At 46.4% G+C, this 22,717-nt stretch overlaps 1 protein-coding gene across 3 annotated transcripts in view; it reads left to right on the plus strand.

Moving 5' to 3' along the window:
• Window positions 1–22,717, plus strand: part of MMP28 (matrix metallopeptidase 28) — a 451,256-nt gene that overhangs the window by 177,528 nt on the left and 251,011 nt on the right. For all 3 annotated transcript variants that reach the window (XM_069226736.1, XM_069226737.1, XM_069226738.1), the window contains exon 2: window positions 2,571–2,647. In XM_069226736.1, coding sequence (XP_069082837.1) covers window positions 2,571–2,647 — 77 coding nt within the window. The remainder of the gene's footprint in view (window positions 1–2,570; window positions 2,648–22,717) is intronic.

The raw sequence follows: 22,717 nt of genomic DNA on the forward strand, positions 1-22,717 counted from the left end.
CGGCGAATCTCCCTTATTAGGATGGTCGTTTTACCAAAATTTCTTTACCTGTTTGCCAACATACTGTTTCGCTTGCGGCTAGTATTTTTCACACAGCTCCGAAAGGTGCTGCTATGTTTGATATGGGGAAATGGCTAACCTCGCTGGGACTGTACTTACAAGACTCATGTCAGCTGGGAGACTTGTAGTTCCTGATTTTTTTTATCTATTACCCTGTAGCACAAGTTTACCGTTTGTTTTTGGGCCACTCCTTAGGCGATGGCACTGCATATTCAAGTTGAATAAGCTGTCATCGGCTATAGATCACCTTGGGGTGTGTCTGCTCCAAACCGCACTCCGGGAGAGATGATGTGGACATGTTTGGTACGCCATACCAGGCTTGGAGGGACATTGCAAAGCTTTTGACCCTTGACATACCATACTCTCCCCCATTCCCTAACTGTTGATAGACAATCCTTTGCTCCCTCCAACCAGAGGAAAACCTGTACAGAAACTACTGCATACACTGGGACTGTCAATGCTGGGTGACCGTTTTGAAAATATCTTGTTTTTGACCTTACAGTCCTTTTGGGCTAAAGGTTTGGATTCCCCGATGGCAATGCTAACTTATTATAGGTTCCGTTTGGCCTCCAGAGCCGCCTGCTCGATCCCTGACTTACCGCCCAAGTTGCAGCTGTGTTGAACTACATTTTGAGGGCAGATATGATCCATTCCATGTCTTTCCTCTACTTGGGAGTGCTATCAGGTACTATCGGCCAATTTACGTCGGCTAAACACATGGGAGAGGACTCACTGGGACATCACCTCACAGATAAAACATGTTACGCACAAGTGAAGGACATGCCAATCAATTATAAACACAAGAGGATACATTTCAGTTTCTTGCATCACTATTACTATACTCCTGAACATATAGGTAGATTTGGGGCAACAGAATCTATATGATGTAAACAATGTGGATAACTGAATGCTAATTACATCCATATGTCTTGGAATTGTCCAAATGTATTATCATACTGTCAGAATTCGTTTGATGTGCTGCGTGCTATGCTGGAGATACCTGTGCCCTCATCAATTCAAAATGAACTGTTGGGCGACTCCTCCGTGTTACCCAGCAAGCATAGGCGCTTAGCGACAGCGCCAACGTTCCTAGCTGAGAGGACCATGGGGATGCTCTGGATGCAGCAGAGGGCATCGATGACCGATCTATGGCTCAGGGGCATGGCCTTTTGTTCAGATCTTATGGAACAATATTCCACGGAAGTGCACCCCACTGCAGAACTACTGGGGCCCATACTGGTCTTATTTGCAACGGTCCACTACAGACACTCTGTCCCCTCGAACCACAAGTTCGAGTGAATAGCCACAGTGGGATCACTTGATGTTGGGAGTTCTGCTAATCATGACCATATGTCTATTATAGTTTGTGGTAGAGGGATTCTGTACTTCCTGTTACTGTTGTTCATCCAAACAATCTCAATACAAACATTTTAAAAAAGTCTGAGTACTAGAAAATGTGCATTTACACCTTTATTACTATAGTTTAAATGTCAAGTTCCATAAAATTATCATAGTAATGTCTAAGTGGAGAAAATAACACACAGTTATTGACTGACTCTCAGACTTCTTGTTAAGATCCCTTCACATGGGAAACAATTTGGGCTTTTAACACAAGGCCTGTTGAATGAGACTGAAGGAACACTTGCGTGTAACTCCTTAACATCTGGTCCGGTTCAGTACCTTTCTTTATAACTTTTATACATCAGAATTGGCATGGTACAATCCATATAAACAGATACACACAAAATAATATTCTATTTATTGTTTTGTTGTGAGAAGAGGGGCATCATGACGCAGACTAACCTTCACCACTAATGGTCATGGTCCTTCTCCACACTCACTGACCAATTGCTCACATGCTTCGATGGTACTTACTGGCCTACCTTGGGGTAAGATGCTTCATATCTATTTCATGTGTTTGAAGGGAGCAGTTCTGTAATAGTAGGCCATCCCTCTGGGTGATAATAGTTTTAAGCAGAAATGATTGCCTCTGACCTCGAGGCTGAAGAGATTGTGCTAACATCAGACTTAAGTATCCATATGTAGTGTAAGGTGAGTGCTCATCCTGGATCCAGGTACAAGATGAAAAGTGGTTTAGAGTATATTTAGGGAGAGTTTGTTAGGAGTTGTAGTGGTTATGCGCCCTTAAGGTGGATAACCATATTGTAGGTTATAAAAGTGTTCTGTTTTCGCTTCTACCCGGACTAGAGAAATAGCCCCTATAGTATTAATCTCAAAACAAAAGAATGCCATTCTGGACAAGTCTTTTTTTCTGTGACGGTCTAGATCATAAAAACACCAAGAAAATATGTAAGAGGTTGATCACTGGTACTTAGTTGGTTAGGTTGTATACTCTATAAATGAGAATAATTCTTTTTGGAAGTGTATACCTATTTGAGCTTGCATGCTTCTTTGAAGATTTTGTCTATGAACTCTCTGTAAGTAAACATTTATTTATCCTTTTCTGTTGGTTTTATGTGACTCTCTTATTTTTGTATTTCTCAAAATAGGTGTATCTTATCAAATATGGCTATCTGAAAGATAAACACAGCCATGAGAGTTCTGTGGAGCTGGCAGAAGCTATAAGGTAGGGATCGGGCTTCTGTTGCTTTTTTTTCATTTGCTGCATGACTCCCTGCCCCGGGTTTGCTTTTAATATTGAAAAGATTATCGCGATTTTGGGTGCTCATGATTGAAATGCTGATTACTCTTTTTTGTTCTTTTTAGTCTTATTGACAGGATGTTCTATTTAGACTACTGGGGTAGGGGACATGGCAGTTGGTGTCTAGGGGCAACCTGCAGTCTCCACCCACACATTTAAAACAGATAAGTGCATTTTCATTTCGGAGACCCTTAAACAAGTAAACCTGTGTTTGAGGCTTCCAAATTGATTCTTACTAGGATGGTCCCTGATGAGAATGCAGTGGCCTGGGTGTGCAGGGCATGCTCCACAAGGGAAGAACACAGACACTATCAGATTGAACAGAATTGAGGGCATTTGTGCCCAGCTCCCTTTTATTGCCAGGGCCATCTGACTGGTGGCACCTGTGATGGATGGATGAATGAGGGGATGTGTGTGTGTGTGTGAGTGTGTGTGTGTGATTGTGATTTGTCCTCAAGGTCACTATATTTGTACCAAAACGTTATGGGAGGTCAGAGTCCTACTGGGAAAACTGATGCAGAACAGTCAGGAAACTACAAGTCTATCAGTCTCAGAGTCACTCAGCGTGGACAAATGATGCTGGCTGCAACAGGACTTTGTCTGTCAAGTTCATAGTTTAAGCTCCTGGTGAGTCAGGGCATAAACATTGCTGTGGAAGGGCCCACTATGTTTGACAGCATGCATGACAGAATGATGTTTGGAGAGTCCTCAGTTGATCCACATTGCTGATGTCTTTGACAGTGTCTGGATGTTGTCACAAACTTCAAACTGCATTAGTGGAAAGAACAGTGCTGTGAAGTCTATTGTGAAGCTTGCTTTCCATTGGTTGTGTTGCTTGACTCTCACATGACTGCATTTGAGGGACTTAGAAGCTTCTGTTTTTGGCGTCTTTCTCAGAGTCACCTCCAAATCTGTTATCCTTCAGAAAAGCAGTGTAGAGTATTTGTCTCAGAAGAGGCACTTTGGATGTGTTGCCTCGAGATTAGGTGATGGATCTGTTGGGGTTGTATGTGTACCATGTGGGGGTCTGTAAGATCTATGATGAACCAATGGCAAGTTGCTCGGGGAGCACTTTGTGGTAAGTGACTCATGGTCAAGGTATGCTGAAGACTGAACTATGACTCCAGTGGGGTGAGCAGATTACCCCCGAGTGCCAGCTATGCCTGCAGAGCTGTGGGGTGGAATAGAATGTCTGACTCCAGTCAGATACTGAGTTGCAGAGATCCAGTGCTGCAAGAACTGGCAGACTGGGGTTGTTACCAGCTCACTCACCCTTACACAACCTGGATGCTCGTATCCATTCCTAGTTGATGACAGGACCAGTTCACTGGATTACTCCTAGGTCTGTGAAGTCATAAGTGAGGTGTAACTGTTGTAAACATTAGTAGGAACGGTTGTAACTTCGCCTTGTAACTTCTTGAGTGCCAATGGCTTGTTCCTGATGATTCTTCCTTGGTCCCTCAAGTCTCCTATTGTATCTGAAGGTCATCTTCTTGATGGTAAAAGGCTGGATTTCGTGTTCCAGTAGGTCTATGAGTTGGAGGTGATACGAGAATGTCTTCAGTCTATGCAAAGTGTTAGTGGCTGCTGTTGGTATGGGTGCCATGGCATTAAAGGTGGACAGTGGCAGGGTAAAAAATCTGATACACTTGCATGCAGCTTATTCCTTGCTCTCCCACTAGTACATTGCTAAGTCTTTGTCACTCTTTCTCAGTGGGTTTCCTTTTGGCTGTACATGGATGCACTCACAGCCAAGGACATGTATCCTTGGTGATTGTGTTATCTTCTAAATTGACTCAGCCTCATCAACGGTGTGGCAGGTTCTTCTCTTCTTTTTCACGGTAAAAGTCCCCCAATTCACCACTGTGGCCTGGTAGGTTACTCACTTCTTTTCTTCTTAGTGCAGACGTGGCACTGTTATCTTGAATAAGTCAAAAGGGCCTTTGAATTGTTTATGATAATGGGTGGGTCACCTAAGGGCGAGTGTCAATTTCCTGTCCATGGGTGGCAAAACAGTGTGGTGTGGCATCATGCCACATGGTCTCTCTCCTCAGGACCTCCATGCACAAGATGTATGGATAAATACATCAGCAGCAAGAAGCTGCAATCTTTAGCAGCAGTAGCATTGCGAGTTGCTGGCTAATGTTCTGTTTGGGCATACTGGAGCGTGTTTCAGATGAGTCTTATATTCAGTGCCCCTCCAAAAGGTTCTATCTGGCAGCTCTGTGACAAACAACACAATGCATTGTGCCTGAGTGGCAAAGAGACAGTCCTTTGGAGACATGGGTCAGCCATTTGGTACTATGGCATTTGCTGTGTTGGCCAATTGAACAGAATGGAGTATGGAGTTGTGCCTTTTGGAACAAAGTCAGGCAAGTGGGTGGAGCTTTCTGCTTAGTCCTGCCATTTAAATCTCTCTGGATAGTGAATGAGGTTGGTAAATCAGCAGCAAAGGGTTTGCAGTGCTTGAGTTTATCCTCCCACTGTGATGCTCAGACATTTGCCATTACCAGGAAGGTGCAGGAATCCTTCTTAAAGAAACTACTACACTGAAGTGACAACTACGTATCAGCATATAGATGGAATCCTAACCCCATGCATCCCATAGATTGCATATTGGTTTCTTAACATGTTAAAGAGGGAAAGAGGGGAACCTTGAGGTACTTGGCACATAACTTTAATCACTTATATGCCTATATGTACTGATATACCATTGTTTACCAACTGAGATGGCTTACAGAAAAAGAAAGAAGAGATGCAGAGAATGGATTGTTACCTGGCTCCAGCAAAAGCATCCGATGTGCCTGGCAATAGACTGCTTTTGGTTAAGCAGGATGCAGTGGACGACGGTTTCAAAAGTGGCAGAGGACCACATGAACTAAAAAGTGCTGCCAACCCCTCTTGGGCAGTTTCCCTCATGTGCAGTGCTGTGATGGAGCTTAACACCAGGCTGCATGTTCTCAAAACAATTGTTTGCTTGTAGTGTTGGGTGAGTTGTTTGGGTATCACTTTTTCCAGACATTGCAAGAAAGAGAGTTACTGCTATCGGTCCATAATTTGCAGGATCTGCAGGACTTTTAGAAGGTTTTTTTTAAAGATAGTAAGTCAGGTATGTTCAGGAAACATGTAACAAAGCCCAGTGAAAAAGATTGATTAACAATCCTTGCAATATTAGGAGATCAGGCCTATTTCAAATCCCTTATGGTTGTCAGAGGTCAAAAGTCTCCAGGGCAATGCGTTCCCTTCATACCAACTGGAAGATCTGGAAGATCAATCTTCTTCAGGATATGTATGTCAGTGAAAACTTCTGGTGCAACAACTTGACAACATTCTGCAGAGAGGGTGTTTTGTTAGTGTTTCTTGTAGCTAGACATACTCACCAAAAATATAACGCCTTAGAAAACACTCTAACTTTAAACACTATACCAGGTTTAAATGTGCACAAGGGTGTCTGCTAGTTAATATACAATATATGTTAACATTTCTGAAAAAGAGTATAACATACCATCAGAATTGACCCTCTTATTTTCCATGACACTTCCATCAAATGCCTCTGAGGGGGTGAGCAGAAGGAAAAACACTTACCTGGAGAAACGGTTCCAGTACAGTTGGAGCAGTACACATGTCCAGGAGAAATGCTGGAAAGAGGAAAAGGACGAAACAGTCAGGGAAGAATAGGAACTAGGGCCATCTCGGACTTCATAGGGGGAGGAACTGTCACCTACCACAATTACACATCACAACGCCTCTGCCTGAGCACACTCAAAAAGGGTTTGTGTGGCATTTCTTGGTAGGATGTCTTCACCTTCCTTTGTTATATGATGTAAAAAATTATTTTTAGACCACTGACTCCTTGTGTGCTCTTTTATGGAAACGTTTATGTGATTGTTTGAACAGTGGGTCAGTTATTCAGATCTCCTGGGCCTTTTGTACATGTTTAAGTGGTTCTGCAGTTTGACAATAAATATATCTTGAAACAGCTTATCTTGGCAGTTCATTTACAACCTTTACAACATAATAGAGTTGGCAACGAGCGGGTAGTCACCCGCTCGTTGCCAACTCTATTATGTTGTAAATGTTGTTGTAGTCACCTACTGGATCTTCACAGACCACCTTCTGGGCTTTTGAAGTTTTGTTTATTTTCTACAGTTACCAGGTACTGTTTATTTACATTAGATGGCCCAGGGATCGTGTGCTCTAAGCTTTGCGCCATAGCCGGAACCTTTTTTTGTTCTCCATGAGTTATAGCCTCTTTTGGAGTTTTGAGGCGATTTCAGTAAAAGAAAGGCGCATAACAGCAGTTGCAGGTGATATTGTCACACTCACTCAGCGTGTGAAGGCAGCTGTGAGTGCTACTGCTTCGTGAGGTCTTACTTCAAGTGCACAAGCACCTCTCTTGGGCATTCCGAAGTGGTCCAGCGTCTTCACTGCATTGGACTCACAGCAGCAGCTTAGGAGAAACATAGAGGTGTGTGTGTTTTGTCTGGTGGTGTAATTGAAACCAGAAAGAATCTTAAACTTACCTTCATGGTGTTTACTCCATTTCATTTGATCGGCTGGATCACTCAATTTCCGCTTGGAGAATGTCCTTGGAACTTAGTATACAGGGCCACTTGCTGGTGATGAGCACACTAAATAATGATGCTCATGGTGTATTGGGTCTGCAGTGCCATCTGCTCGTTACAAGTCACAGTAATTATCACACTTTAGATTTCTGTTTGCGTTGTGTTCATTCATTTTCTTCATTCAACAGCGATTGGCATGCTTTATCTTTGAAGTGTTATTACTGATATCATTTATAACTTTTCTTTTTAATTCATGTTTTTCTTTATATATGTTACTATTTTGCTTCATTGTATAACAAGACATATAAGTATTAACATTTATGCAGTCTGTTAAACCTTCCAGTCCATTTTTACAAGATCCAGGAGAACCTTCTTTAAAATGGAGGTCATAGTTTAGATCGTTTAATGCATATTTAGGTGCCATTGATAGATCAAAATTCAAACCAGATCATAAACGTAATTTATTGTATTATTATATAGGGTTTGAAGATCAGAATGTCTTTGATCATTTACCTGAGTATGTCTGTGGTGAGGATGAAATGTATCATGAATTTGAAGTTGTGCTTAAGGAAGTAGAGATCTATTTTGAAGGAAAAGTACATTTCGTGGTACACTGTTGCAAATCGTTTTACATATGAATAGACACCAATGAGTCCGTTGATTTGTATGTCACTGCTTGAAAGTTCTTGCTGCCTATTGTGAATTTTAATGGTTCACTTCTCAACTAATACATGACCTTATTGTATCCAGATGTTACTCGAAAAGGAAACAACTGCTTTTGGGTTGCACAAATCCTTCACTTGATGAAGCCATTGACATTGCTAAGAGTATAGAGTCTTCATTAGAAGGCTCTAAACAGTTGGGGTTGGAGAACGTGCAGTCATGTGTGGCAAGGGTTGATTCTCAAGTTAATCTGCATTATAATTAGTCACAACAGCAAGTGTCTAGTTTCACTAGTAGTAGAGGATGAGGGTCTTATTGGGGTTCAAATAAACCCATGTTTTACAGATGTGGATCCGCGTCTTATTTATCTAATTTCAAAAATTGACCATCCACTACACAAGAATGTTGGAAATGTAAGAAAATCGGTCATTTTGTGAAAGTTTGCAGAGGAAGTAAACACGTAGGAATAAGAAGTGTTCAAGATCAGGTTTTGGATGATGTGGTTCACATTGACAAAAAAAAGCAGAAAACTTAGGTCCTCATTACAACATCGGCGGTAAGTGGTGCTTACCTCCATGCTGACTGCCGCCAACATACAGTGACCGCGGCAGTATACCGCTACGGGTATTATGACCCACACATAGAAATCTGCCACTATACAGACACCCACATAAGTCCGCCAGCCCAAAGGTCAGTGATAAAATGGTGGTACCAAAACCCACACTGTTACGCCAACAGAAATACGGCCACAGCATCATGACCCACGAATCACCGCGGCAGTCATTCAACCGCGGAAACCATTGGCGGTACACACTGCTGCGCTCAAAATACACACACACATACAAAACAACACCAAATTGGACAATTCAAAATACACACACCTGATACACATACACACAACACACCCACAACACTATAAAACACACATACACAATACCCACAACCCTTTACGACCCAAAGATTTTGGCAAGTGAGAGAGAGGCAAGCCAGGAGCACCCAATGAATCTGAGCCACAAAACACCCTCACTCATACCACTCACACTACACCCATGGCACCACAACGACACCCCAGATTATCTGAGGAGGAGCTAAGGGTTGTGGTGGAGGAAATCATCCGGATAGAGCCACAGCTATTTGGATCACAGGTGCAGCAGACATCTATGGCAAGGAAGATGGAGCTATGGCGGAGAGTCGTGGACAGGGTCAATGCCGCGGGACAGCACCCAAGAACAAGGAATGACGCCAGGAAGAGGTGGAATGACCTACGGGGAAGGTACACTCCGTGGTAGCAAGATACCAGATAGCTGTACAGAGGACTGGCGGTGGACCTCCACCTCCTCCCCCACAACTAACAACATGGGAGGAGCAAGTCTTGGCAATCATGCATCCTGGGGGCCTCGCAGGAGTAGCAGGAGGACTGGACTCTGGTAAGTCAAATCATTAATACTTCATCCCCCACCCTACCTGCATGCTATCACAAACAACAACCCCTAACCTGACCCCCATCACCCCACCACCTCACCTCACCTATACCCCACCATCACAACCCACCCATCCCAGTACCAAGCCCTGCATGAAACATCAATGCATGGACCCCCATCACAGACCTGCATGGACACCCATCACCACAGCATGCACACTAGTGACAATCACTTATCCAAACCAAGCACAACTCACACAAGCCAAAGCTACCTTGGAAATAACAACCATAGAGGCAAACATACCCATGCACAAGATGGCACACACAGATACAATAACACTGCATTTACATCCCCACAGGACCCCCACTCAACGTCACCGGAGAGGAGGTGCCAGCCACATCCAGTCCCTCCCCCCCCGAAGAGGCCCACAGTGATGACAGCAGCTCTGCACACCTGATCACGATGACCAACCTGGCCCATTAGGGACCTCTGGACAGTCGGTGACCCAGCCACTGTCCCAACCCACTACAGAGCCTCTCCCCTCAGGAAACACCAGCACAGCACCCACCCAGCGGGCCCATCCCTCTGTCCCCAGGACATGTCAATCAGCAGTGTGTCCACCACTACAGGGACCCCAGGCAACCCCACAAACACAGGACGATCAGGGACCTGGGGTCAGTGGCATTGGGCATACGGTAAAGGGGACAGAGGCATAGGAAAACAGGGAAGCTGGGAGGACTGCTGTGCGATAGGGCGAGAACAGGCCCAGGGAACCGACTCTCCACGAGGCACTCACCAACATCCTGGTAGCATACCACCATTCCCAGGAGAGTATGGGCCAGATACTGGCCAAGCTGCAGGATGCCCAGCGGCTGCAGGAGGGACAGTACCTGGGGATCAGGGAGGACCTGAGGGACAGTGGAGAAGTGTGGCACAGTGGTTAGAGCGGCAGACCCTGATGCAGAGATCTGGCCCGGGACCAGGGTTCAGTTCCCACCTAGGCGGGTCTTGGGCTCAATTCCCTTGGACCAGATAATTCTCGCCTCGGTGCCTAATCTAATTAATGGGTCCCACTCTGTAACTCTGGGCAATAGCTTGCTTAATCTCCACAATGGCCCTCCCAGCGCTTGGATGCCTGGCTTCACCCTGGGGCTGTCCAGGAGTGGGCGCCTCACAGGGAAAAGCCAGGAGGGGTTCCACAGTGGTATGCGTACAGCGGATGAGTAGTGCGCTATACAAGTGCAAAGTTTACAGTTTTACATCCACACCACCCTGGTCACCATTGTAGGGGTGCTGGCAGAAATGACCAACATCATGAGGGAGGTAGTGGCACACCAACGGGCCCCTGACACTAGCCAAACTGATGAACAGCCCTCCACCTCCGCTGGTGCTAGTGGACAGGAGGCCCCGCCACAGGACCAACAGACCAGCAGCACCCCACCCCCTGCAGAAGGAGAACTACCCTGCAAACGGTCCCTGTGATCCATGCAGAAGCCAGAGAACATTACCAAGACTCCTGCCAGGGAATAAGACTCTCCTGATTGTCACCCTTCTGTCCCACTCTGTCACCCTGTACACCTTGAACTGCCATTGCTCCCCTTCCTATGCCCCCTTGGACAATGCATCTGTGATACAAATAGACTGGACTCTACCCTGGACTTTCCTCCATCAGCAACCCAGCCCATTGCAATACCCCTCCCCCCCCCCACTCAACTTATTAGCACATAAATAAACACCCTTGGAACAAATTCAAGTATGGAGTCTGTCAATTGTTTGACATATGTATCAGTTTAACAAACTGTAAACATTGCAATTGAAATGTACTGTAATATTTACATAGGTATGACCTGTAGTGGGCAGCAGTAAACACACCAGGAGCCAGAGTGGGGCACAGAGATCTGAAAATAGAGATGCCAAAGGGTACAGTAAGTGGCCATAGAAATAGGGAAATAAGGCTGCCATGTTCAATGTCAAACACAAAACTGCAATGGAAGGTGAAGTTACAGTGTCCTACCTGTGTGTCACTGGAAGTACTGTTGAATTAGCGTACTTCTATTGTCCAAATCTTCTTCCTGTGCTTCCTGTTCGTCACTGTCCACAGGCTCCACCACTGCCACACGACCATCCCCAGGCTCATCCTCCTGCAGAAAAGGCACCTGGCGTCTCAAGGCCAGGTTGTGCAACATGCAACGATGATCTGGCACACCTTCTTGGGTGAGTAGTACAGGGATCCACCTGTCACATGGAGGCACCAGAATCTGGCCTTCAGGAGGCCAAAGGTCCTCTCAATGATCCTCCTTGTTCGCCCATGTGCCTCATTGTAACGTTCCTCTGCCCTTGTCCTGGCATTCCCCACTAGGGTCAGTAGCCATGAGAGGTTGGGGTAACCAGAGTCACCTGAAAATATTCAAGGGATACCTGTTCACCACACACTCACCCTTAGGGCCAAACCCACACCCACATACCTACAGCAACCGGGTGGGGACCATGGGCTCACCTATTAGCCACACCCGGTGCCTCTGGAGTTGAGACATCACATATGGGATGCTGCTATTCCTCTTATAAGTGGGTTTCCGGGAATTGACAATGCCGGTGTGCTGCTTTTTAATAGCAGCGCTCGAGTTTTCAGTTGTTTTCTACCGAGCATTTAGTTGATGCATATTTGCATCTTCTGCTGTAAGGCACCTTTTCCATTGTCCTGAAGAGGCCGGATGTTATAAGGCCGAAACGCGTCGACTGTTATCTCAAAGGAGTGACCAACGGAATTTCTGAATTATTGGATTTATAACTTGAGGTTTGTATCAGACTTTTTTCCAGTGATTGGTTTCCCTCACTGAGGCCAGATACTCCCCTTGGACTACGGTCCCTATCTGTTTCTGCTACTGCTTGCCACAGGATGGTTTAAGCAGCCTTTTGCTTTATATATTACAGTGCTTTATGTATAAGATTTGTATATATTTAGATTTTATCTGGTGGGTTAGTTTTTTTAGTTAGTTTTTTTAGTTGCACAGGTAATTCGCTGACACTATGATTTAATTAGTTTGATTACATTAAAAGAAATTAAGTTCCAGTGAGAAATTGTGGTTTTCGCTTGGATAGTTTTGTCTTTATTTTTTCCTTCTGGATTCCTTCTTTGTTGTATTACTTCTTGTCCCTGTTCCAGGGGGGTTATAGGGACGTCCCCTCCCTTTGTCTTTATTCCTCAAGATAAAGGCATCATGCACAGAGCCAGGATACTTGGCATTGACATGGGAGATGTACTGGGCCGCCAAACACACCATCTGCACATTCAGAGAGTGAAAGCTTTTCCTATTTCTGAACACTTGTTCATTTCTCTGGGGGCAGACAAATGCAATATGTGTACCATCAATGGCACCAATGATGTTGGTGATATGTCCCAGTGCATAGAAGTCAGCCTTCACTATGGCCAAATCCTCCACCTGGGGGAATACGATGTAGCTGTGCATGTGTTTCAGTAAAGCAGACAACACTCTGGTCAGCACGTTTGAGAACATAGGCTGTGACATCCCTGATGCCATGGCCACTGTTGCTTGGAAAGAACCACTTGCCAGGAAATGGAGCACTGACAGGACCAGCATTAGAGGGGGAATACCTGTGGGGTTGCGGATAGCTGAAATCAGGTCTGGTTCTAATTGGGCAGACAGTTTTTGGAATGTGGCCCTATCAAGTCTGTAGGTCAGGAAAATGTGCCTGTCCTCCATTGTCGCCAGGTCCACCAGGGTTCTGTGCACGGGGGATGTCTCCATCTCCTATTCATTTGCAGCGGTTGGATCTCTCGGGTGAAAAACGGAGAGCAGAAGGTCATATTCACACATATGTCATAATTAATATTAAATTCTTCCTTTACAGAAACAGTGTGTGAACTCGTAAGTTAGTTGATGTGCCAATGTCTGCTGTGACGCAGTTAGGTGTCTTGGCCTGTGCCCCCCTGAAATGGCGGCTGCCTGACCTGTGAGGAGAGACAAGTGGAAATTAGGTAATTTCGCTGGTGTTGTGCGCCGTTGTGGTCGGTGGTCGATGACCGCCGCGCAACATCGCATTGGTTATCATTGGGCCCTATGGTTTCCAGTGGTCAATGGCGATGTACGCCGGCGGTGACGGTACGCACCGCCACGGACGTGACCTCCATTTTCTATCTGTGCACTCACTTGCTACGGTCCTTCAACAGGAGAGGACCTACACTGCGAGTGCTGCTGTGACCTGTGTCGGAAGCGACAATGGCTCGAGTGTCTGGGGAAAGGGCCCCTGCCTTCACTTCAGAGTAGTTGGAGAGACTAGTGGATGGGGTCCTAACCTAGTACACTTTACTCTATGGTCCTCCAGACAAACAGGTGAGTACACTGTGAGCATGATGCGTGGGCCATTAATGTATGGATTGCTATGTGTGTAAGCTCCGTGTAGGGGGGGATCTGAGGGGTCCTGGGCAGAGTGCTGCATATATGGTGGGCAATTTATGTGCGAAAGTGGATGGGGGGATATGGTGAGCCATGAGTATAACAGTCCGGAGGGTATGACTAATACATTTTCTGCTGTATTTTTTCTGCAGGTCAGCGTCCATCAGAAAAAAGGTATTTGGCGGGCCATCGCCAAGGAGGTGCGGACCCTGGGGGTCTTTGACAGGCGGAGCACCCACTACCGCAAATGGTGGGAGGACCTGCACCGCTGGGCAAGTAAGACAGCGGAGGCCCAGCTGGGTCTGGCCTCCCAACGAGGAAGTGGTGCCCATCGTACCCTGACCCCCTTGATGTTCCGCATCCTGGCGGTGGCCTATCCGGAGTTGGATGGGAGCTTGAAGCCATCACAGCGGGCACAAGGGGGTGAGTACAGATTCTGAATGATGACTTTGCATGCGTTCAGGTATTACCTGGGTGGGGGATGTGGGCTGTGGGTGCCTCTAGGCGAACATGGCAGGGTATGTTCAATGATGGGCAAGATCAGATGCACTCCAACCCCAATAGTGTTAGTGGGCGTCTACTACTGGGCAGGGTCCTGTGGGTTTCAGGTGTGCAGCTAATGGCAGTAGGCATTTTACCCCATGGGCTGGTGACTAGCAGTGTAACTGGTAGTTTATGGCCTAGTGCATAGGGCTGTTCCCTGTGTGTTGTTGCTGCCATTGACCAAGTGTATCCTCTGTCTCTCCCCCCCCCTTTTTGTTTTGTCTCCCTGTCCTTGTGTGCATTAGCATCAACTGAGGGAGGAGCAGAGGCACCGGCGACGGAGGGAGCTGCATTCCACATGGGCCTGGAGGCTGAATCCACCGACGGTGAGGGCACCAGTGGGACGAAGGTTGGGGGGAGCACCACCACAGAGACAGGAGAGGACACTACCAACTGCAACTCCTCCTCCGATGGAAGCTCCCTGGCGGTGGCGGACACCTCTGTGCCCAACCCAACTACAGGTACAGCTGCCACCCCCGTACCAGCACTGCCCTCCTAGCAGGCCCTCAGCTTGTTTCCCGTGCCTGCTCACCCAAGAGGGTGGGTATCTCCGTCGCCCCAGGCACCGCAGGCCCTGCCCCAGTCAGCCCTACTGCCCTCAGTGAGGAGGCTATTGACCTCCTGAGATCCCTCTCTGTTGGGTAGTCAACCATACTGAATGTCATCCAGGGTGTAGCAGGGCATTTGCAGCAAACAAATGCATACCTGGAGGGCATTCACTCTGACGTGGCGGCCGAAAAGAGAGCATTCCAGGCTCTCTCACTGATGGCAGCCATTATCCCTGTCTCCAGCCTCCCCTCTCCAACTTCCTCTACCCAGTCCCAATCCTCTCAGCCCCAGCCTATCCCAAGCACACTTTCAGACCATTAATCACCCAAATCAACACACAGAAGTGGTTCAGGCAAAAACAAGCACCAAACTTCATCTCACCATCCACATGCAGACACACCAACATCCACTTCCTCTACTATGTCCCCCTCCTCCTCCTCGTCCACCTCCCTCCCAGTAGCGTCTCCACTCACATGCATGCATTAAATCCTCATCCACTACCTCCATTACCAGCACGCCTATCACTACACGCCCCTCACTGGCAGTCACCACCCCCACATCCATGCACACGTCCCCTGTGTCCTCTCCCACTGTCTGTGACCCCTCCTCCCAAAGTACAGAAATGCAAGCACACACACACCCAACAGCCATCCACATCACAACAGCATATAGCCCACGCACCTGCCCCCAAACACAGCAGACTAACACCTCCTACAACCACTCCCTCTTCCTCCACTCCCAAACCTCCACCCTCTTCCTGCCCCAGTGTCCAGAAGAAGCTTTTCCTCACCAACATTGACCTATTTCCTACCCCTACCCTTCCGGCCTTCATCTCGGGCCAGGGTGGCCAGAACCCAGCCCACCACCTCAGCCACCTAGTCCACGGCCACTGTGATTTCTGCAGCTATTGCAGGAGTGAGAGGCTCCAAGGAGGCACCCGTCAGTCCAGCCAGTGTGCAAGCAACACCTGCCAAGGCCAAGAAGGGTCTGCCACCTAGCAAGGGCAAGAAGGGGACACCAGCCAGCAAGGGGAAGGAGGCACAACCAGCCAGCAAGGGCAAGACAAAGACACCAGCTGGCAGAAGCAAGGAGGCACCACCATCTGCCAAGGGCGGGAAGGGGCACAGAACACCAGCCATGGCACTTCAGCTGTCCGAGGCTACCGGTGAAGGCCTGGAGGCTACCACCACCACTGGCAGCACCGCCACCTGCACCGTAGCCAGCACTGCCACATGCACCACAGCCATCACCGCCACATGCGCCAGCAGCAACGCTGGCAGCAGCATCAGCCCCAGTGGGCAGCCGTCCAAGGCTGCTGGTGAAGGCCTGGAGGCTACCACCACCGCTGGCAGCACCGCCACCTGCACCGCGGCCAGCACTGCCACATGCACCGCCACCAGCAGCACCACTGCCAGCAGCAGCAGCCCCAGTGGGCAGCCGTCCGAGGCTGCAGGTGATGGCCTGGAGGCTACCACCACCACTGGCAGCACTGCCACCTGCACTGCCACCAGCACCGTCACCTGCACCGCAGTCAGCACCGCCACATGCACCGCCGCCAGCAACACTACTGCCAGCAGCAGCAGCCCCAGTGGGCAGTCGTCCGAGGCTGCAGGTGAAGGCCTGGAGGCTACCACCACCACTGCCAGCACCGCCACCTGCAGAGCAACTGGCATCCACTGAGCAGCCGTAACTGCCGACGAGCAGTGTGTAGTGGTGACTACATGGGCTGCAGTGCGTCCTGGCCCCTCCAACACCTGTCGGTGTGACACCCAGGTGAGAGACTGTGACCTTGCCCCATCCAGGATGAAGTACACTGGGCACAAGGCCCCCTCCAGAACCAGTGGAAGAAGCCATCCACTCAGCCCCTCCTTGCCAGGATGAAGCACACTGGGCTCAAGGCTCCCTCCAGAACCACTGGAAAAAGCCATCTACTCAGCCCCTCGTTGCCAGGATGAAGCACACTGGACACAAGGCCCCCTCCAGAACCTGTGGAAGAAACCATCCACTCAGCCCCTCCTTGCCAGAATGAAGCACACTGGGCACAAGGCCACCTCCAGAACCTGTGGAAGAAGCCGTCCACTTACCGCATCCTTGCCAGGATGAAGCACACTGGGCACAAGGCCCCCTCCAGAACCTCTGGAAGAAGCCATCCACTTGAGAGACTGTGGCCTTGCACTCCCCAGGACCAAGCAGTGGGCAAACCACCCACTTGAGAGATTGTGGCCTTGCACTCCCCAGGACCAAGCAGTGGGCAAACCACCCACTTGAGAGACTGTGGCTTTGCACTCCCTAGGACATCGCAGAGGGCATGTAGCCCCCTCCAGGAGCAGTGGCGTTGTACCATCTTCTGGCTGAGGTGCCCCCCCGTTCCCCGTCTCCCTGAGGTGCCTGTGTGTTTTCGACCTGATGCCCCTGCAGTGTTCTCTCTGTATTGAGGCAGGAGTCAAGTGTGGCCTTGGCCTATGTGTTTTGGGCCAGTGGGCCACGGACATTTTTGAGTGGGCATTGTCTCTCCTTTTGTATATATTGTATATATTGTACATACTGTTTATTGCTTTATGAACTTATTTCTCATAATTACTAATATAACACTCCTTTTACTCCATTCTTTTTGTCCTTGCATTATTCCTGAGGGTTACGGGTTGTATATGTAATGTTGTTGCATGTGTTTGTGTGCATGGTGTTGAGGGTAGGGGTGTTGCGTGTTTGTGTGTCACTCTCTTTTTCCTCCCCCCCCCTCCCTTGTATGCTAGGTGCAGTACTCACCATGGTCGTCTTCACCGGCGTTGGTGTTCCTGGTGTATGAGAAGGTAGACCAGCATGGGGAACACCTGCAGTTTGGGCTCCATGGCGTTGTGGTTCTTCCTTGAGTGTCGAGAGGTGAGTAGTTTCCCTTCAGTGTTCTGTTTCCACCGTTCTTTTGATCTCGTTGGTACCGCCCCAGAAAAGATGGCAGATAGGCGTCTTGTAATGCAGTGGGCAGTACATTGTCTTCCGCCGGCTGTTGGCAGTTACCTCCGCAGTGTTTATTGCTACCGCTGTGGCGTTTGTGTGTTAAAGTAGCTGTTTGTGTTGGCGGTTTCCGCCGCGGTCATGATTCCAATTTCTTTACCGCTGGCCTGTTGGCGGTATTACCGCCACTTTATCACCAACAACCAGGGTTGTAACGAGGGCCTTAGTTCTTTCTGTGGATTGCTTTGGCACTGGCAGTGTACAGAGTAATAGAAAACACAGTATTCCTCACATCCCCATTTGATTGATGATATTCACATTCCATTATTACTAGACTCTGGAGCGAAATAACAATAATTGCACTTTAAAAATATGCTGCCTGTTGGTCTGACAAAGGTTTGTTACCTGTGGATGTTATCGCCACTGCATTTGAGGGTAGCAGAATCGATTTATTGGGTTATTTTTGGGCAGACATTGCTTTTGAGACCAAGACCATCAGAGGGAAAGTCTGTGTAGCTCTGAGCTGGTGGCACCAAGCTGATTTTCATTTAATAATTAGACCAGGTCACAAGCATCTTGTTATTCTTATTCATTCCGTCACTGAGAAAAGACCTTGAAAAGAAACATGAAAAGAGCTATTTCAAGATAAAGTAGGCAAGATTAAGACTTTCATTCACACTATCAAAGTCAAGGAGGACATTGTTCAGTTCAAACACAGTGTGTGCAATGTTTCTTGCAGTGTAAGAAAATAATTATTGTCAATTCTAAATAAAATGCAAGATGATGAGATAATTGAATGTGTAGATGCAAGTCCATGGCTTTCTATGTTAGCTAACAAAGGTCTGGTGAACTGTGCCTCTGTGTTGATTTAAGATCTATTAACAATGCAATTTGAGTGAAAAACATTCCTCTTCCACGCAATGTAGGTCAGTCGAAATGGTTTTTTTTCACTGGATCAAAGAGCAGCTTACTATCAAGCCATTGTGAATAAACAGTCTCAGCACCTCACAGCCTTTTTTACTCCTGATGGTGTATTCCAATTTGGGCTGACCTAAACCACATCTGTATTTCAAAAGGCCATGACGAGAAAGTTTAAAACATGGCAAATGTAGTAATATTCCTAGATGGTATTTTGATATTTTCTGATTTAAAAAAAGAGGAGTATGACAAATGTGTTGAGAAAGTTTTGCCCCTTTTGGAGGATAATGAAATAACTATCAGAGAAAACAAATGTGTTTTTGGAGTGAATTAAATAGATTGTTTAGGGCATGTCATGATGTCCGAGGGGGTCAAGCCCAAACCCAGTGTTGTTAATGGCATAGTGAATGCTCCACATCCTACTGAGAAAGAATAGTTCAGGTCTTTTCTAGGACTTTGCAGATTTTATGCGTACTTTATAAATAATTTTGCTGATATGACTGAGTATTTCAGGAAACTACAAAAGAATATGTAGAGTTTGAATAGTCTGAGACATGTCAACATAGTTTTGACTGTATTAAGCAAAATATTCTGTCTGCTCCCACACTACAGCCTTCTGTTAAAAGACTTGAAATTTTCATGACAGTGGATGGTAGTGCGTATGGAATGGAGGCTGTTTTATCTCAGGTAAAAGATAGTGAGGAGGGTCAGGGTTGGGTTTGCATCTAGAACAATGTAAGCTGTAGAAACCAGATATTCTGTCATAGAAAAACAAACGTAGGCATGTGTCTGATGTGTTGAGAAATTCAAGCCATATCTCTGGAGTAGAAAATGTTGCTTGAGAACAGATCACAGACCTTTAGTTGCTGTCCTGTCAGGAAACAAGATTTAAAAAAGTCACTTCTCAATTGGCTAGATTGGCAACAGAATTATTGGAATTTAATTCTACAGACATTCACATTGCTGGAGAAAAAAATGTTAAAGCAGATGTTCTGTCCTGATTACGCGTGGTAAGGGATTTGTGCAAGGAGGAGGTACATGAAGAAATTGAGCAATGTACCATTGCTAAAGTTGAAGACTTGCTAATTTGTTCTGATATGAATGTATGGTGTGACTGATTTAAATAAGATGATGTTTTGAGCAAGGTTATGCATTTTGTGAGATTTGGATGGCCAAAAGAATGGACTCTAGAACTACCATTGCAATCTTACAACAAGGTTGCGTATGAGTCATCATTTAAAGAAGAATTACTGGTAAGAGTTGAAAAGTTGGTTCCCCCAGAATGCTATCGGCAAAAATTACTAGAGACAGCTCATGTAGAGCATCTTCTCATAAGTGCAACGAACCATGGAATAAGCAATGATTTCTGGTAGCCAGGAGTGGATGCAGATGTAGCAAGATTAGTAAGGAATTGTGTGCAGTGTTTGAGAGCTCGACCACTCACCTGAAAAGCAGGTCTTCTGCAGGGGAGATGACTGTTCCCCCCTGTCCTCCCAGGATACCTCTTGGCACTGTCGATCTTAACACAGGAGTACCAGCGGGTGTCCCCAAAGGGAGGGGGATTTACATGACCGAGAGAGAGGTACTGCCACTGCTGCCTGGTCCAGCTGGGCCCCTACTCTTGGTGCCGGTGGTTGGTGTCACTGCCTTGTTGTGGAGTCAGGTTGTATATAGGAAAGGAACAGGTATGAGTGACAAGCTGCCCTTTAAGCAACTAACGCTTGCGCACTCACTCAGACCCCCAGATAATCACCTGTGACTCAACTTGCTTCCTTGTACTTTCTCTCCACTCTGTAGGGCTGGCAGGAATGTGCCACTATTGCCTGGGACTTATCTCTGTCTTATATCATGTTAAGTAATCACTCTTGATGTTGCTGCACACACTATACATGTAACTTAACTAAAACACACAAAACAATATTTTCTTCCCACAAGCAAATATGCATAAGCACTGGTTGAACAATAAAGCTCAGAAGACTTACAAAACATGATTACCCCCATGTTCATTTTTGTGACAATCACTGACATTGAGTGTGGATCAACGCTGAAAATGATTTTTAGGAAATTGTGATTTTGTTAGTAACAGGCGGCACACAAACATTAATGAGGGTTATATTCTTACAGCAGGTTTTAGGTTTAGGTTTTAGGCTTTCTTTCACAGGTCATGAGTTAAAGACAACAAGTGATTGAATAAGAGCAATAATATAAATAGTCAAGGCTAAACAGTCTTTCAGACATTCTTGCTAACCACCTTGAATGTCTCTCTTACTGAAATTAAAGTCACCAAAGTCTTTTTTTTAAATACATGAAGGATTAGTTCAAAACCATTTACACTCCTGTGAGTGCCTTTTATTATGTCACTTAGCTTTAGTGGGAGAAGTCCTGGATCCTGGTTGCCAGACGACAGTAAGAAAGCCTTGGGCCTGGCTCTCGACCTCAGCTTAGTTCTTTCCCTAGTTACAACAGTGAAGAAGCTTGTAGGAGTTGGCTGGCCCTCTTGACCTCGACTCCGCAGAAACAGGAAATAAAGCCAAGCACTGCCTGACCGGTGTGAGGCTATTTATAGTCTATTTTGTATGAAGTCAGTATAGCACATGACAAACAGAAGAGCAGGAGGGTGTTACCTAGCAACCAGGACAGCAACTGTCTAGAAACGTGCAGAGGTGTTTCAAACCGGCCTTGTGGGAGCAGAATAAAGCAGAATAAACAAGCCTTGGTAATGGCAACTGTGCACATTATCAGCAACATGTAACAAACCTTAAATAAAACCCAGCAATGGTAATTCAATGCAGTTGACCACATTTATTATTTAACATAACATGATTGAGCCAGCACCCCTGGGGTAGCTGGCTGCACACAAGAACTAGACCTTGACAAGGGAATTGCCACACAGTGCTGCTACAGTGACAAATATTTAGTAACTGCAATGCCCATACTAGTACCTTTTGCAACTCCTGGCCAAGTGTGGCAGAGAGTTGCTGTTGATTATGTGTGATCTTTTCATGTGTTACCTCTCAATACTAAATATTTTATTGTGTTAGTGGGTCAACTTGCTAGGTGGGTAGAGTTATGAAGTGTGGCGGAACCTAACATGAATTCTGTGATTAATTTTTTGTGTGAAGTGTGTGCCAGAGATGGGACATCTGAAGAATTACCTACGGATAATGGGGTTCCAATTACCTTATCCACCATGACTGAGCTTTTGGACAAATGTGGAATTAAACATTTATGTCCACCATTGTATCACCCTCAAGTCAATGGTAAATTTGAGAGAGTCAACTGGGCTTTGGTGGAATGTATCCAGAGTGCTGTGAAATCCAGAGTAAATTGTGAATTTGCCATCTGAGAGTTAATCTGGGCCTATAGATCAGCACCCCAGTCAATAACTGTGAAAGTACTGTTTGAGCTTATGAGAGAGAAAAGTGGTGTCATCTCTGTTCTCTTTGGAAAGCGGAGGTGATGGGCCAGTGGTGTGATATGACTGCAGCTCGTGAAAGTGACAAACAGTGTTGCTCATTGTCAGAGAGACATGACTGGTAAAGACAAGTGTGTCAGAAATATCAGATTTGAGGTGAGAGTTGTAGTGTGGATCAAAGACCACATTTTGTTAAGAAAAGGTTCTTCTAAATTAAGAGATCCGGTTAGAGTATTGGAAATAAGGGTCAATGTGGAATAAGTTGAGGGTTGCTAGAGTAGAGAAGTGTGACATAGGAAGTGTCATTAAGAATTCAGCGCATGATCCTGACAGTTCTGGGTTAAGAAGGAGTGCACGTGTTACCAAGTTGCCTAAAAAATGAGCTTACTGAATGAGCTCTGTTGATCTACTTCTTGTAGCATTCCTGCTAGTGTTTTCTTATTTGTGTGGTCTCTTACGAGTCCTATACATTTATATAAATCATATTTCCATAGTTTGTGTAGTATTACAAGTTTGATTAGATTTTTTTTTTTTGATTTGTGTGTCTGGTGTTC

The sequence above is a fragment of the Pleurodeles waltl genome, chromosome 3_2, assembly GCF_031143425.1.
Source record: "Pleurodeles waltl isolate 20211129_DDA chromosome 3_2, aPleWal1.hap1.20221129, whole genome shotgun sequence".
Classification (NCBI taxonomy): Eukaryota; Metazoa; Chordata; class Amphibia; order Caudata; family Salamandridae; genus Pleurodeles; species Pleurodeles waltl.